General features: G+C 40.4%; 1 protein-coding gene across 2 annotated transcripts in view; it reads right to left on the reverse strand.

Annotated features, from left to right (window-relative positions):
- Window positions 1-2,040: 2,040 nt before the first annotated feature.
- The window catches only part of SLC25A43 (solute carrier family 25 member 43), a 51,872-nt gene continuing 38,826 nt past the window's right edge, over window positions 2,041-15,086 (reverse strand). The window contains exons 4-5 of one of the 2 annotated variants that reach the window (XM_020975121.2): window positions 13,863-13,997; window positions 2,041-2,377 (exon numbers count right to left, since the gene is read on the reverse strand). In XM_020975121.2, the coding sequence (XP_020830780.1) occupies window positions 2,267-2,377; window positions 13,863-13,997 (246 nt within the window). In that variant the 3' untranslated portion in view covers window positions 2,041-2,266. Of the gene's footprint in view, window positions 2,378-11,417; window positions 12,820-13,862; window positions 13,998-15,086 lie in introns of those variants that run through there. The other variant, XM_020975120.2, reaches the window with a different exon arrangement.

Here is a 15,086-nt window from a genome sequence, read left to right on the forward strand (position 1 = left end):
ATATGATTGTACACGTATAACCTATATCAGATTGCTTGCCATCTTGGAGGGGGGGTTGGGAGGGAAGGAGGAAACCACTGCAAACACCTCACTTCAGACCCTGAAGGAGATAGCCCAGGTACTTGAGCCCAAGAGCCCCTGACCCCTAGCCCTGCTTCTAGCCTGACACCTCTGTCTGACACCTGACATCGGTCATCATCCAGGGGAGCAATCCTTGTGGAGATGAGACCTGGAAACTGCCCTAGTCTGAGGCCGGCTTTGAATTCAGGTCTTCCTGATTCTAAGACCAGCTACTCTATCCACTGTGACACCTAGCTGCCTCTGTTATTAGTTATATTAATTATGTTAGAATTATAACACAATTGTGCAATGACTAACTTTATTAGACTTAGCCCTTCTCAGCATTGTAAGGATCTAAGACATCTCCAAAAGTCCCATGATAGAAAACGCTATCCACATCCAAAGAAAGAACTATGGAATTTGAATGCAGATTGAAGCATACTATTTGCTCTTTTTTTCCCTCTGTTTTGTTTCCTCTTTCTTGTGGGTTCCTCCTACTGGTTCTAATTCTTCTTTACAACATGACTAATATGAAAATCCATTTAATAGGAGTGTATATGTAGAGCCCATATCAGATTGCATGCCGTCTTGGAAGGGAGGCAGAGAGGAAGGGGGAGAAAATTTAAAACTCAAACGCCTATGGAAGTGATTGTTGAAAACTAAAATAAATTTTAAAAATTAGAAAAATTTAAAAAAATCTCCCTTCTTGAATGGGAAAAAAAATCTTTGTATCAATTTTCTCTGATTAGGGTTTGGCTATCAAGAAATATAAACAACTAATAAGTATATATAGAAGAGTAATAGCCATTTCCCAATAGATAAACAGTCAAAGGACATAAACAAACAGTTCTCAAAGGAATTTTCACAGCTACATAAAAAATGCTTCAAATTGCCAATAATAAGAGAAATGAAAATCAAAACAATGCTAAGGTTTTACCTCACACCCTGTAAATTGGCAAAAATGACCAAAAAAAGGGCAACAATGTCAGAGGGTTTCTGGAAAGATAGGCACACTTACACATTGTTGGTGGAGCTTTGAAATGGTACAACCATTTTGGAAAATGATTTGGAATCATGCAAAAAAGTGCCTAATATGTTCTTATGTTTGGAACCAGAGACTCCATTACTGTGCTTATGGAAGTCTTTGGAAGCCATTGACAAGAAAGAACCCACATACACCAACATATTTATAGTAGCACTTTCTGGGATAGCAAAGAATTGGAAAAAAAAAAAGAGATACCCATTGATTGAGAAAGACTCAACAATTTGTAGTGGAATATTCCTTTGCTAGAAGACACAATTGTGTGATGAATGCAGAGAAGCCTGGAAAAATCAACATAAACTGATGCAGAGTGAAGCGAGCAGAATAAAAAGGCACAATACACACAGTTACGAGAACAACATAAATGGAAGGAACAACCACGCATCAAAAAATCAAAAATAAATGTAACAAAATTATAGCGATCAAGAGAGGATATCCCCAACTCACCCATTTGTAGAGGTGAGAAGTCCAAAGATGCGATATATTTTTACACATGTTGGACTTTTTCAATACATCGATCAGTTGCAATGACTTTTTTCCTCTTTAAAAAGTACTTTCTGCTACATGAGATGACTGCTTGGGAGGAGGGGGATGGATACTGGTGATAATTGTGATGATGTAAAAAACCAAAAACACCAATATGAAGTTATTTGAAAAATCATCCTTGTGGCTCATACATAAAATATGGCAAGATCATTATATAACCAAGGTATCCCTTGTGTGACATTGTCTGAACATTTTTTAAAAAAACTCAATTTATGAAGTTATCTTCATCTCAGAAGTCTATACTTGTAGCTGTAAGATTTATTAAGGTAAAAACATTTTAAAAAGTATCAAACACAATTAGTTCAAATCTTTTATTTTATTTTTAAAATAGTTACTTAATAGGAGTAAAACTTTAAAAAATACATTGAATTCTATCTTAATGATAGAATCCTTTAATAGGAATGGCTTCAGAGAAAACTGGCAGGTCAGTGTTACTGCTTTCTATTTCCAACTGGTAAATAGCAATTTATGAGTTGTTCAAGAGTCCATTTGGAACATTCGATGTTACATAAAATATGCCAATTCACAGGAAACAAAGCAAACAAATGAAAAACAGGTTGGAAATAGCTCCTTGAAACTTCTCAATTTCATTATCTAAGATGAACACAAAAGTACTACTCATGCCTTTGAGGACGTTGGACCATGTGCCCTTGAAAAAAGCCTTGGAGCCTCCACGAACATGAGCAATTTTCCTCCCGAGGTCAACTGCACCGGTATGTATGATATCAGCTGAAAGGGAAGAGATGATACAAGACTTACTGTCTCATGGCTCTGTCTTTCTAAAACTGTTACCATTTTTAAAAAGTATACAATCTGCAAGCACAAAATCACACTAAACTCATGTGTGAGTATTAACTGAGATCATACTGGAACCATTGTACAAGAGGGAACAGCAAAATAGGAAACCGAAGACTGCCAATGTTTTTAGATAACGTATTAATTATTGATATGAAATGGATAAAATGCTATTGGACTTGATGCCAGCTCTCCGATAGTTTGCTAGAGAAAAAAAAAGTACCCCCCCAAAAGAAAACCAACAAAAAACCCTGCCAGCATCTCCTATACAGCCAAAAAACTTTTTTTTTTAAATCAAGAGAGAATGAGGAAATGGTGCTTTGATATCCTCTGATTGCATCATCATATGATAGACAGTTTCAAATGGATAGGTGGTCAAACCGGCAACAGCAGCGACACTCTGCACAACCATCCAGCTGATGATGAAGTATATATTTTTAGGGTCTGGAAGCATTCCAGAGAATGAGAAAGGCAACTTTTTTTTTTTCCAAAAAGTTCTATTGCTTTTTAGCCTAGTCACATCCAAGACTTTTCCTCATTTGGGGCAGCTAGGTGAGACAGTAAATAGAGAGAGCTTCAGGTCTGGAGTCAGGAAGACTTGAGTTCAAATATGGCCTCAGACACCCAACTGTGTGACCCTGGGCAAGTCTCTTAACCTCTGACTGCCTCAGTTTCCCCATATGTAAAGTGGGGATAATAAATAGCACCTACCTCATAGGGGTATTGTGAGGATCACATAAGATAATATTTGTTAAGTGTTTAGAGCAGTGCCTTGCACATAGCAAGCGCTATGTAAGTATTAGCTATTATTATTGTTAATTATTATGTTTAAAAATTAGAGTTGAGCTAGATGATGCCTTTAAAGTATTTAAATGGTTTTGTGTGTTTTTTCCCAGTGAGGTGAGGGAAAAGTAAATGCTTGATAACCAAAAACGGATATAATGATCTAACAAATGTACATAAGAGGAAAAAAAGAGAAGTATTTAGGGTTTTGAGGCTATGATTCCTAGAAGGATAGAGGCTGCACCTGTGATTTCACTGTGTCAGTAAATACTAGCTGTGTGACCCTGGGCAAGTCATTTAACCCTGTTTGCCTCAGTTTCCTCATCTGTAAAATGAGCTGGAGAAGGAAATGGCAAACTACTCCAATATCTTTGCTGAGAAAACCCCAAATGGGGTCACAAAGAGTCAGACATGACTGAAATAGCCTGGCAACTTATGTTTATTGATATCTATGTTCATCGTAATCTACAAGTAAATCAAACTCTTTCTGATCCTCAGTTTTCTAATCAGTAAAATAGGGATAGGAACTAGACCTTTGATTTCATTACCATAAGGAACACCCAGTGAGGAAACAACCTCTATTAATGCAAGTCTACAACTTATAATCTTAGAGAAATTTTTTTGGGGAGGGGTACTGAGAAGTCGAATGACTTACCCAGGGTCACACAGCCAGTATCTGTCAGAGACAGGACTTGAACCCAGCTCTTCCTGACTTCAAAGCCAGTTCTCTATCCACTGTGTCATTGTTGCCTCTCTAATCTGTAAAATGGGCATAATAACACTGGTGGCATCTGTGTTACAGGGTTCCCCTGAGGATCCAATGAGACGGGTAAAGTACTTTGTAAAACTTAGAGCTTTAACTAAGTTTCAGCTGATGAGCCAAATAAACAGAGCTGAAAATTTTAACCCAAGATGTGAATATGATCTCATTAATATCTCACTCATACTGAAGAAATGGTATCACTCATCATTAGAATATGGTATTGGAAGCACAATATGCCACAGGAAAAGATGCTGGGCAGGGGTGGTGGGAGGGGGGAAGTTCCCTGTAGGGCCTTTGGGTGGGGCTAAAAGGAGAGAGAAACAAAATATGATTGTTGTGGATATTATGCTACGGACCAGGATGGCAGAGGATATGGCTGGTGTTTTCCTAATGCATAGAACAGAAGTGACATAGAAGTAGATACAGTTGTGTGTGTGTGTGTGTGTGTGTGAAGTGGGAGGTGACTTTAGATATTTTCAGGATAGCTCATTCTGCTAAGAGTGGAACATCTGATTAATCCTTGCCTTGTTAATTAATTTTTCAGAATGTAGAGGACTGCTATTCTAGACTTCCTTCTAATTAACAAAATAAACCCCACGTGATGAAGAGAAAGGACTGGGAACTTCGTGAAACAAAGTGACCATGTCATCTTAAAGCTCTCAACAGTAGGTAAAGAACTGGCAGAGTCTGATTTGTATACTAAGCTTTAGGGCTGACTTAAAGAGCTCAGATGAAGATTTTCCTTTGGTAGAAATTCTAGAAGGGAAGACGGAGGTAGGAGGCTCTGGCCCCATCCCCCCCAAATTCTCACCTGGCAATCACATCACTGGGCACGGAAGGCAAAGATGCAAAAGAGAGAATCTCAAACTATTTACAGAATCACTTTTTGTGATAGCCAATGACAATAACAAACACCAACTGAAAATAAAATGGAAATAGCCACTGCTTGGTGCATGGTTGAACAAGTTGCTATATAGGAACATAATGGAATAGCATTGTCCCCAAAGAAAAGCAGATGTGATGAATTCAGAGCAATGTAGGAAGACTTGTATGAACTGATGCTGGGCAAAGCAGAGACAGGAGAACAATATCCATGGTGACTACAGTAACTTACATAAAAACATTAAAAAAGCAACTCAGCTCAGAATAGCTGATCAGTATTGAATTCAAAGGTCAGATAACTATAGATATCAAACATGGCAGATAGGGAAACAGATGTAGTGTTAGTTGCTTTTGCCTGACTGTTTTTCTTTGTTACAAGGCAGGGCTAGGAGTGAGAGGAAGAAGGATAGGGACTGAACCTGTAATTTCATTGTTATAGGGAACTCCCAGGTGAGGAAACTCAACCAATGCATGTTCATAGTCCTAGAAAGTGGCAAACAGGGTGAAATGACTTGTCCAGGGTCACATAGCCATTATGTCAGAAGTGGAATTTAAACTCAGATCTTCCTGGTTTTAAGGCCACCTTTCTATGCCCTACGCTATATTGCCTTGGGGGTGGGGTATGAAGACAGTCTAAGAAAACAATTGTGATGCAAAGAATATTAATATACATTCAAAAATAATTTTCATTTAAAGTCACATCATCCAGGTGAGGAAGACAATGGAATAAACCTTACATCCACCTACAGGAAGCCTTTTCCAATCTTGATTAATTCAAGTGCTTTCCCTCTGTGGATTACCTACGATTTAGCCACATGTCTAACATTTCATTCATACATAGTTGTTTGCATGTTGTGTCCCCCATTAGACTGGGAGCCCCTTGAGGGCAGGGGCTGTCTTTTGCCTTTCTTTGTTTCCCCAGCACTTAGCACCGTGCATGCCTGGCACATAAATGCTTGTTGATGCTGACTGGTGTCAGTTTCTAAAGAAATGTGATAAGTATATCTCCTGGGATTTCTTTCTTTCTTTCTTTCTTTCTTTCTTTCTTTCTTTCTTTCTTTCTTTCTTTCTTTCTTTCTTTCTTTCTTTCTTTCTTTCTTTCTTTCTTTCCTTCCTTCCTAGGCAATGGGGTTAAGGGACTTGCCCAGGGTTACACAGCTAGTAAGTGTTATGTGTCTGAGGCCGGATTTGAACTCAGGTCCTCCTGAATCCAGGGCCGGTGCTCTATCCACTGCGCCACCTAGCTGCCCCTATCTCCCAGGATTTCTAAAGAAATCAAAATGGGTTCTCTGATGAGTTTGAATTTTAAAAGTGCACATACAAAAGATAGAAGGAAGTGCAAAAACCCCAAGAAGGAATGCAGAATAGCAGTGTAAACTTGTAAGAAAACCAAGGTTAAACTCAGAATGAGCTGGGGCTTGCAAAAACGCTAAAGGCAACAAAAAGAGTAGGCTTAGGTATGTTCAAAGCTAGAAGGTACCTAAAAAAGAGCAAACTTATTTTCTGTCGTTGTGCAGTCATTTTTCAGTCATGTCCGACTCTTTGTGACCCCATTTAGAGTTTTCTTGGCAAAGATACTGGAGCAGTTTGCCATTTCTTTCTCCAGCTCATTTGACAAAGGAGGAAACTGAGGCAAACAGGGTGAAATGACTTGCCCAGGGTCACACAGCCAGTAAGTGTCTGAGGTCAGATCGAAGCTCAGGAAGATGAGTCTTCCCAACTCCAGGCCTAGCACTCTATCCACTGCAGCACCACCTAGTTGCTGCTCTCTGTTTGCTGTGGATGATACCATATTAACAGACCACATAGAGAAAGCAGGGCATCAACACCTATGTTATTTTCTATCTTCTCTATCTAGGAGAATGAGTCTCCAACTGGAAAAGCCAAAACAAACATGGTTAAGAGGGAACTGAATCCCCCATACATGAGGCAAGGAGAGAGCACCTGGCCACTTTCAACGAGTTCATGCCTTCCGGTCTTCATGGTTTAGGGTACTGTAAGGACTTATTGATGTGATCCTGAAAAGACTTAGGGATGGACAAATCTGGGCCCAACTTTCTAAAGGAGGGGAAAAGAAACTACCAGCTGAAGAGGCTGATGTTGCTCTCTACCAAAAATTCTAGGACAGTTAGGAAGCAGCTGGTTCACGAGGCCTTAGAAAGGCGAGAGATGGTGTCAAGGAAACAATTTACTATGGACAAGTGATGCCAAATTAACTTCATTTCCACTTTTGCAATGGTTACTGATGGTCTGAATGATGAGCTGAATCAATTAACTTCATTTCCACTTTTGCAATGGTTACTGGACGGACTAGGGCAGTGTCATGAAGAGCCAGTCAGCAAAGCCCAGCTGGATACAGTTACTTAGATGCAAAGCTAGTTTGAATGATGGTACCCAAAGAGCATATCTCGGAGATGTTGTGGGTTTGGCTCTAGGCCGCAATAAAGCAAATAGCACAATAAAGCAAATAGCACAATAAAGCAAGTCACGTGAATTTTTTGGTTTCCCAGTGCATATAAAAGTTACATTTACATTATACTGTAATCTATTAAGTATACAATAGTATTACATCCAAAAAAATGTACCTACCTTAATTTAAAAATACTTTATCGCTAAAAAAAATGCTAACCATCACCTGAGCCTTTAGTGAGTTGTAATATTTTTGCTGGTGGAGGGTCTTGCTTTGATGTCAATGACTGCTGACTGATCAGGATGATAACTGTTGAAGGTTGTGGTGGCTGTGACAATTTCTTAAAATAAGACAACAATGAAGTTTGCCTCATCGATTGACTCTTCCTTTCACTGAACACTTAGTGGCCATTGCAGGGTTATTAATTGGCCTAATTTCTATATTATTGTGCTTCAGGGAATAGGGAGGCCCGAGGAGAGGGAGAGAGATAAGAGAATGACTGGTTGGTGGAGCAGTCAGAACACACAACATTTATTGATTAAGTTCACCTTCTTATATGGGTACAGTTTGTGACACCCCAAAACACAATTACAATAGTACAATGGAAGGTTGCCACAAACCTTTAATTTGTAGAAACACAATATCTGTAAAGTTCAATAAAGCAAGGTATGCCTGTACTAGATCAGCATTAATCTAGATGCAGTGCTTCTTAAACTGTGTATCATGACCCCATATGGGGTTTAAGAAGTTTAAGTTTGAAAAGCACTAATGGGATTGCAAGTGGAAAAAGTTTAAGAATCCCTGATCTAGAGGAAGGCTTCTAGTGGTATGCTGCAGGTATTTATCCCTGGTTCTGGTTTTTTTAAAACAGGTTTATGAAGGACTTTGACAAAGTCATACGTGGAATGCTCATCACATTTGCTTACGACACAAATATGGAAGGGAAATTCACGATGTTAGATGCCAGAACTGAGATCTAAAAAGTTCTCAATGTTGTACACAGTAACAGGCACATTATGCAATGACTAACTTTGATAAACTTAGCCCTTCTCAGCAATGCAAGGATCTAAGACATCTCCAAAAGTCTCATGATGGAAAATGCTATTCACATCCAAAGAAAGAACGATGGAGTTTGAATGCAGATCGAAGTATACTCTTTGCTATTTTTTTCCTTTTCTTTTGTTTTCTCTTTCTTGTGGTTCTTCCTATTGGTTCTAATTCTTCCTTACAACATGACTAATGTGAAAATATGTTTAATAGGAATGTATATGTAGAGCCTATATCAGATTGCATGCTGTCTTGGGGAGGGAGGAGGAGGAGAAAAATTTAAAACTCAAAAGCTTATGGATGTGATTATTGATAAATCAAAATTAATTAATAAAAAAGTAACAGGTTGGAATGATGATCTGAATCAATTAAAACTAAATTTAATAAGGACTCACCTTTATACTGTTTTAAGGTCAGTAAAGTCCTTGCCTCACAATCACTCTGTCAAGCAGGTATACACACACACACACACACACACAAATTATATATTTTTCAGATGAGGAAACCAATACTAAAAGAGGTGAAATGACTTGCCTATGATTACAGAGTTTGCTTATTTCTGAGGCAGAATTTGAAGCAGTTTCCGGACTCGAAGCATGACACTCTATCCCTGTCACTCTTATCATAGGAATAAGAATAAAAGATTACACCTGAATTAAGTACAAAATGGGGACATGGTAGTCAGATGGTGACTCACGTGGAAGACTTGAGGCTTTAATGGACTGCTAACTCAAGGAGCTGGGAATACAACACAGAATCCAAGCAAACTCACGAGACAAGACATTACATTCTTCCTCATTAAGTCTCATCTTGCTAGTATGTGCTTTTTAATTATGTTCCAGTTATAACACGTTTCTGTTTCATTCCCCCACCTAAATTCCAAGTTCCTTAAGGGCAGATACTGTTTCTTCTACTTTTTCTTTTAAAGAAAACCTTTATATTGTAAAGTACAGTGAGACACCTTTATTAGGCACACAATAAATTCTTGTTGAATAAATATAGTTACTAGGGATGAAGCAGAAAGCTCTGGTGCTTCCAGTAAAATAACATTAGTTGAATCCAATTCAAGAACAAAACTAGGGTTTCCATCCCACCTTCTCCAGCAGATTCTCCTCTATGATACTCCACTCTCTCACTCATCTTTAGGCTCTTCCAGGCTACTGGCTACTTCCCTGCTGCCTATAAACACCTGTCCTCAAAACCCCCTCATTTGGTTCATGTTGGTGCTGCTGGCTATATTTCTCTAAATTCCTCAAGCAGGCCATCTATGACCGGTGCCTCCACTTCCTCTCCTCTCGTTCTCTTCTTAATTCTCTGCAATCTGGCTTCTGACCTCATTATTCAACTGAAACTACTCTCTCCAAACTTACTAACAATCTCTTCATTGCCAGATTCTCAATCCTCTTCTTTCTTGACCTGTCTGCAGCCTTTGACACAGTTCATCCCCTTCATCTCTTTGATACTCTCTAGTTTTTGGGGGACACCACTCTCTCCTGGCTCTTCCATCTGTCTGACCATTCCATCCTAGTCTGGAGCTTCATCCAAGTCACAACTGCTAATGGTAGATATCTCTAACGCCTCTGTCCTGGGCCCTCTCCTCCTCTCCCTCTATATAATATCGCTTTGAGATCTCATGAGCTCCCATGGATTCAATGAAACATATTTACGTTAATGATTCTCAGATCTACTTGTCCAGCTTTACCTTCTCCACTGATCTCCATTGTGGTATTTCCAACTGCCTCTCAGACATCTTGAACTGGATGTTCCATATACATCTTAAATTTAACATTTCCAAACCTGAACTCATTATCTTCTCCACCCCACCCCCCCAAATTCTCACCTTGCTAACTTTCCTATTTTTGTCAAGGGCACCCCCTTTCCAGTCCCTCAGACTCCCAACCTAGGAGGACACCTAGTTCCTCACTCTTTCTCATTTTCATATCCAATTAGTCTCCAAGTCTTGCCAAGTCATTCCACCTTTGGAAAACCTCTCATATATGGCCCCTTCTCTCCTCTGCCACTGCTAACACTAGCGCAGGCCCTCATCAACTCATGCCTGGACTACTGCAATAGCTGCTAGTGGGTTTGCCTGCCACAAGGCTCTTCCCACTCCAGTCCATCCTTCATTCAGCCACCAGTGATCTTCCTAAGCATAGGTCTGCCCATGCCATCCCCCTTACTCAATAAATTCCAGTAGCTCCCTATTTCTTCCAGAATCAAATATCAAAATCCCTTGTCTTATAAAACCCTCCAGCCTGCCTCCTTCCTACCTTTCCAGTCTTCTTATACCTTATTCGGCTCCCATATACTCAGCAGCTCAGTGAATTGGCTTTTTTTTAACTGCTCCTTGTACAAGACACTCCATCTTCAAACTCAGCACTTAACCTGCTTGTCTGCTGTGCCTGGAATTCTCTTCCTCCCCATCTCCCTCTTCTGGCTTCTCCCCAGCTAACCCCCCCCCCCAACTTCATGCTCATGCCTTCCCTCTCTTATCTCCAGTCTGGCCTGTCTATAGGTTGTTCGCACAGAGTTGTTTGCAGGTTTTCTTCTCCATTAGACCATGAGCTCCTTATGAGCAGGGACCGTTTTTTTGCCTTTGTGTCCCTAACATTTAGCATAGTACCTGGCACATAGTAGACGCTTTAATAAATGCATGCTGACAATTCTGATACTCAGAAAGAATGAGGTCAATGGGAAGCAGTGTAGTGCTGAACTTGGAGTCATGGGACCTGAGTTTGTATCCTGGCTCTGCAACTTTCCACCTACATGAGCATGGGCAAGTTAATTCATTTGTTTGGGCCTCTGTTTCCTCATCTCTAAAATGAGGCCACTTGTCTAGATGGCCTCTGAGGGCCTTCCTACCTTTAGATTTATGGCCTACATGTGACCCTGGATGAGTCCTTTCTCTTCCCTGGGCCTCAGTTTCCCCCTCTGTAAAATGAAGGGGTTGGACTCCACAGCCCTTCCAGCCCTCGATTCTAGGATCCTCTGGTAATATATAACCTCAGTGTCTTAGTCCTTAATTCAATTACCAACGATCCACATTATCTCATGTTATACATGAGGTCACATAAAGAAACAAACAAGTATGAGAAACCCAATGAGAGACTAATTTAATATACAACATATCTTCAAAATACTGAAAAAGAAGAAAAAAAAATCCAATCACAGAGATATGATTATTGACTTAACAATTAAGTATTAGTTATTTCTGGAGCTACATAAGTAAGAATTATTTGAAAGGTATGCTTATATGCCCTTAGTGCAGATCCAAGGTATTTTGCTCCTGAAAAGCGATTTCTTCAGTTGGTTGAAGAGATTAGCTCAAAGTACTTTTCTGTTCTGTTTTTTTTTTTTGGTGCCTGGAAAGAAATTCACACTTCATATGAGGCTCAAACTTGATGACCTTCTAAGACCCATCTAAGGTTCTCTTACTTCCCTTCTTTGCAACTGTGCCATGGTAGAAAATGAATGGGAACTACTGAAATTACCAACAAATTCTTGGCTTTGCTAGGCAAGATCAAAATGATGAAGGTCAAAGGCATTGCTAAATCACTTCTATGACCCCGTCCATAGCAGCTGCTGAGGATAATCGGGGCTTTTCTGTGGCACCATGAAATGAACACGAACAAAACCATTTTACGTAATCGACGACCCAGGCTTCCTACACTTGAAATGAAAGATTTTGGAAACATTTTCATCCTTTTTTCTTTGAAAACCCAAGCTATTCTGAGGTACTTAAAAAGGGTGCAGATGAAGCCATGAACTCTTACACTTAGAAGCTTTGGGCCAAACTATTTAAACTGGGTCTGTGTTGGTTTGCATGAATTTTGCAGTCATTGCTAGCTGGTGCAAGCATCAGATACTGGGAAGCAAGGCAAGAGGCATTGCAATGTCTGATCTACATTCTGCTTTTCTTTTAAAAAGGTTCAGGACACAGCAAACCTGCTTCCTTGGGTCTCTGCATCGATTCACCATAGATACGAGTCTGACTCTTGCTTTGGTAGACTGACCTTGGAGAGCTTTGAGCTGGGACTGACTGCCCAGCTGCATCCCTGGGACACCAGGTATAATTCATGACATAGTGATGGAGAGCTCCAGGCACTTTAATCAAAGTCGGCCGCCAAGTCTGCAGTGGAGCAGCCACGAGTAGGGTGATCAGATGGCGAAAGGTCCAAGCTTCTGATTTTTTTCAGGACAGTGAAGAGAGGAAGCCTCTTCTGATCACACGAGGTCATGAGGCTGTACATACATGTATGCTTTTAACACATCTTTCAGCCTTACTCAGTTTTACAGAGTGGGTTTTCTTGCCTCAAAATTGCTGTCTTTGAGTAACTTTTTTAATTCTCGCAATTCTTGTGGCTGTAAACTCTGATCTACACCTGGGGTAAGCTTATAGCTCAAAGGGGACACAGTGTAGCCATTGTGATAAAGGTAGATTCTCTTGCAAAACTCAAAAGTGCTAAACATAACTCCAAAATATGGAACTATCTGTAAAAAAGGAAATAAACAAAAAAAACACAGAAAAATCAGGTTAAAATCCAGTTAAAGAATTAAAAACTATAAGACAATGCTTTTAAAGCTATGACACAACCACAGGCTAATCTATATGTGCTGGTGGAGGCAGATGCAGTAACTACTACAACACAGTTAGAATGTCAGCTCCTTGACAGCAGGGCCTGGCACACACTAGGTGTTTAATAAATGTTTGCTGATCAAGTGAGATTTTGTCTCTCCCCTATAGGATGTAATCTCCTTGAGGGCAAGGACTAGTTCATATTTGTTTCCATATCCCCAGGACCTAGTTTAATGCCCGGTATTTAATAGGTGCTTAATGAATGCTTATAGATTGACTAGCCTGGGAAAGTGGCATCATGGGATCTGGCATAGAGAGGAGAAGAGGAGAAAGAAGTGATTCATACTATACAATGGACAGGAAGCCGATGGCAGAAATGCCATGTCTGTTGTTAATCTGTGTGCAGATAAGTCTACCCCACAGTGGGTTTTTTTGTTCGACTGACCATCTACTCATCAAGAAGATTTTAATTTCTCAAATCTCTTGGAACGCCATTCAGTCTCAATAATGGCTCATGCTTGTACAGTGCTCTAGCTTCCAAAGACCTTTCCTGTTAACAGTCCTGTGGAGGGCAGGCATTATTAATCCTATTATGGGTTAACGAGATGAGAAGATTGACACTCAAGAGATGTTAGGCAACTCTAAAGTTCACTCAACCAGGAAGTGTCAGATCTGGGACGCAAACCCAGGCCTTCTGAATTCTAGACTTTCCACTACTCCATGTTGTCCAGAATACTTCAGGACTGATGCGGGAATTCTTTCCCTCTGCAAGGCTACTAGTCTTCTTTTTCCACAGTCCTCCTCATGCTTTGAGACCACTGCTCTTACTATAGAGACTTGAGCACTCAGGGTGAATGATTCCATGAAGCTCCCTTGTGGGGCTAAGAACTGAAGGTTTCTGAGAGAGGGGAAGGGGGAGAGTCTCATGAAAACAGGATGGGGTGCCTAACCTTCTCACCTTTAGCAAGTTGGCAGTCAGTCCATTCCAGAGGGCCAGCACACCTTGGGCCTTCACTACCTGTCGGAAGCAGTCCATGGCCCCTGAGAAGTTGGTGTCTACTCGACCACAATGAGGGAGGCAATGACTCTGGGCCTGGGAGGGAGAAGGACAGTTTAGCCACTAGGAGACATAAGAACCAATAAGTAGAAATGAGAGCTCATGTTGGAGCTCTGAGTGCTGTATTTGTTGCCAAGATTATATACAAGAAAGGATCAACCAGCCACAGGTTTTACCTGATACCACAGAATGTAGCAGCAGCATTTCCTGGTCCCCTTGAATTTACCATTTGATCCATCTCAAAAGTACAAGCAAGATTACCTCCCCCCCCCCACATACAAGGTAATGAAAAAAGGCTCTGAAGTAAGGTCAGCCTATTTACCACACCCACATAGACAGTGTGCTTCAGAGGTTGGACACTGCTTCAGGAGAGCCAAGAATCAAATCAGAAATTCAGGCCATGGACCAAAAATGGTACTTTGGTGTTCTGCTCATTTGTTGGCTTGCATTCCCTGAGTCTTTTTGCAGCAGATATTTAGGGGACAGGAATTATCTCATTTTATTAAGCATCAGCAGAGGAAAGTTAAGTACAAGCATCACATGGCTAATCACAGAAAGACAGACAAAGTAGTTCTTATTCTTCCCAGTCCAACTATTGAGGACAAAGCCTTCTGAAACTCCTAATTTGGCTTGTCATGAGTCAAAGCCTACTTCCTACTTTGCTGACTGGCTGGCTCTTAGACCATTGGCTTGCTTTGGAACATGGTAACCCCAAATCAGATTGTTAGAAGATTACCAATCCAGAGGTGGAAAGGATCTCAAAGAGTCCAACTCTTTTGTTTTGCAAAGGAGGAAACTGAGGCCCAGGGAGAAGTTAATTGCTCATGATCCTCAGGAATTCAATTCAGCAAACATTTATCAAATGCCAACTATATGAAAAGCATTGTCTGAGGTGCTGGAGTGAGTGGCAGCTTCAGGAATGAGAATTCCCATCTCCAGTGTTTCCACTACATCATAATGCCTTTCTTCAGCTACAGTTCCTGTCATAACAACCAGCAAACCATTCTCTTTTTTTTCTTTTTTTGGTGAGGCAATCGAGGTTAAGTGGCTTGCCCAAGGTCACACAGCTAGTAAGTGTCAAGTGTCTGAGGCTGGGGATTTGAACTCAGGTTCTCCTGACTCCAG

The sequence above is a fragment of the Phascolarctos cinereus genome, unplaced genomic scaffold, assembly GCF_003287225.1.
Source record: "Phascolarctos cinereus isolate Bilbo 61053 unplaced genomic scaffold, phaCin_HiC Scaffold_8;HRSCAF=390, whole genome shotgun sequence".
Classification (NCBI taxonomy): domain Eukaryota; kingdom Metazoa; phylum Chordata; class Mammalia; order Diprotodontia; family Phascolarctidae; genus Phascolarctos; species Phascolarctos cinereus.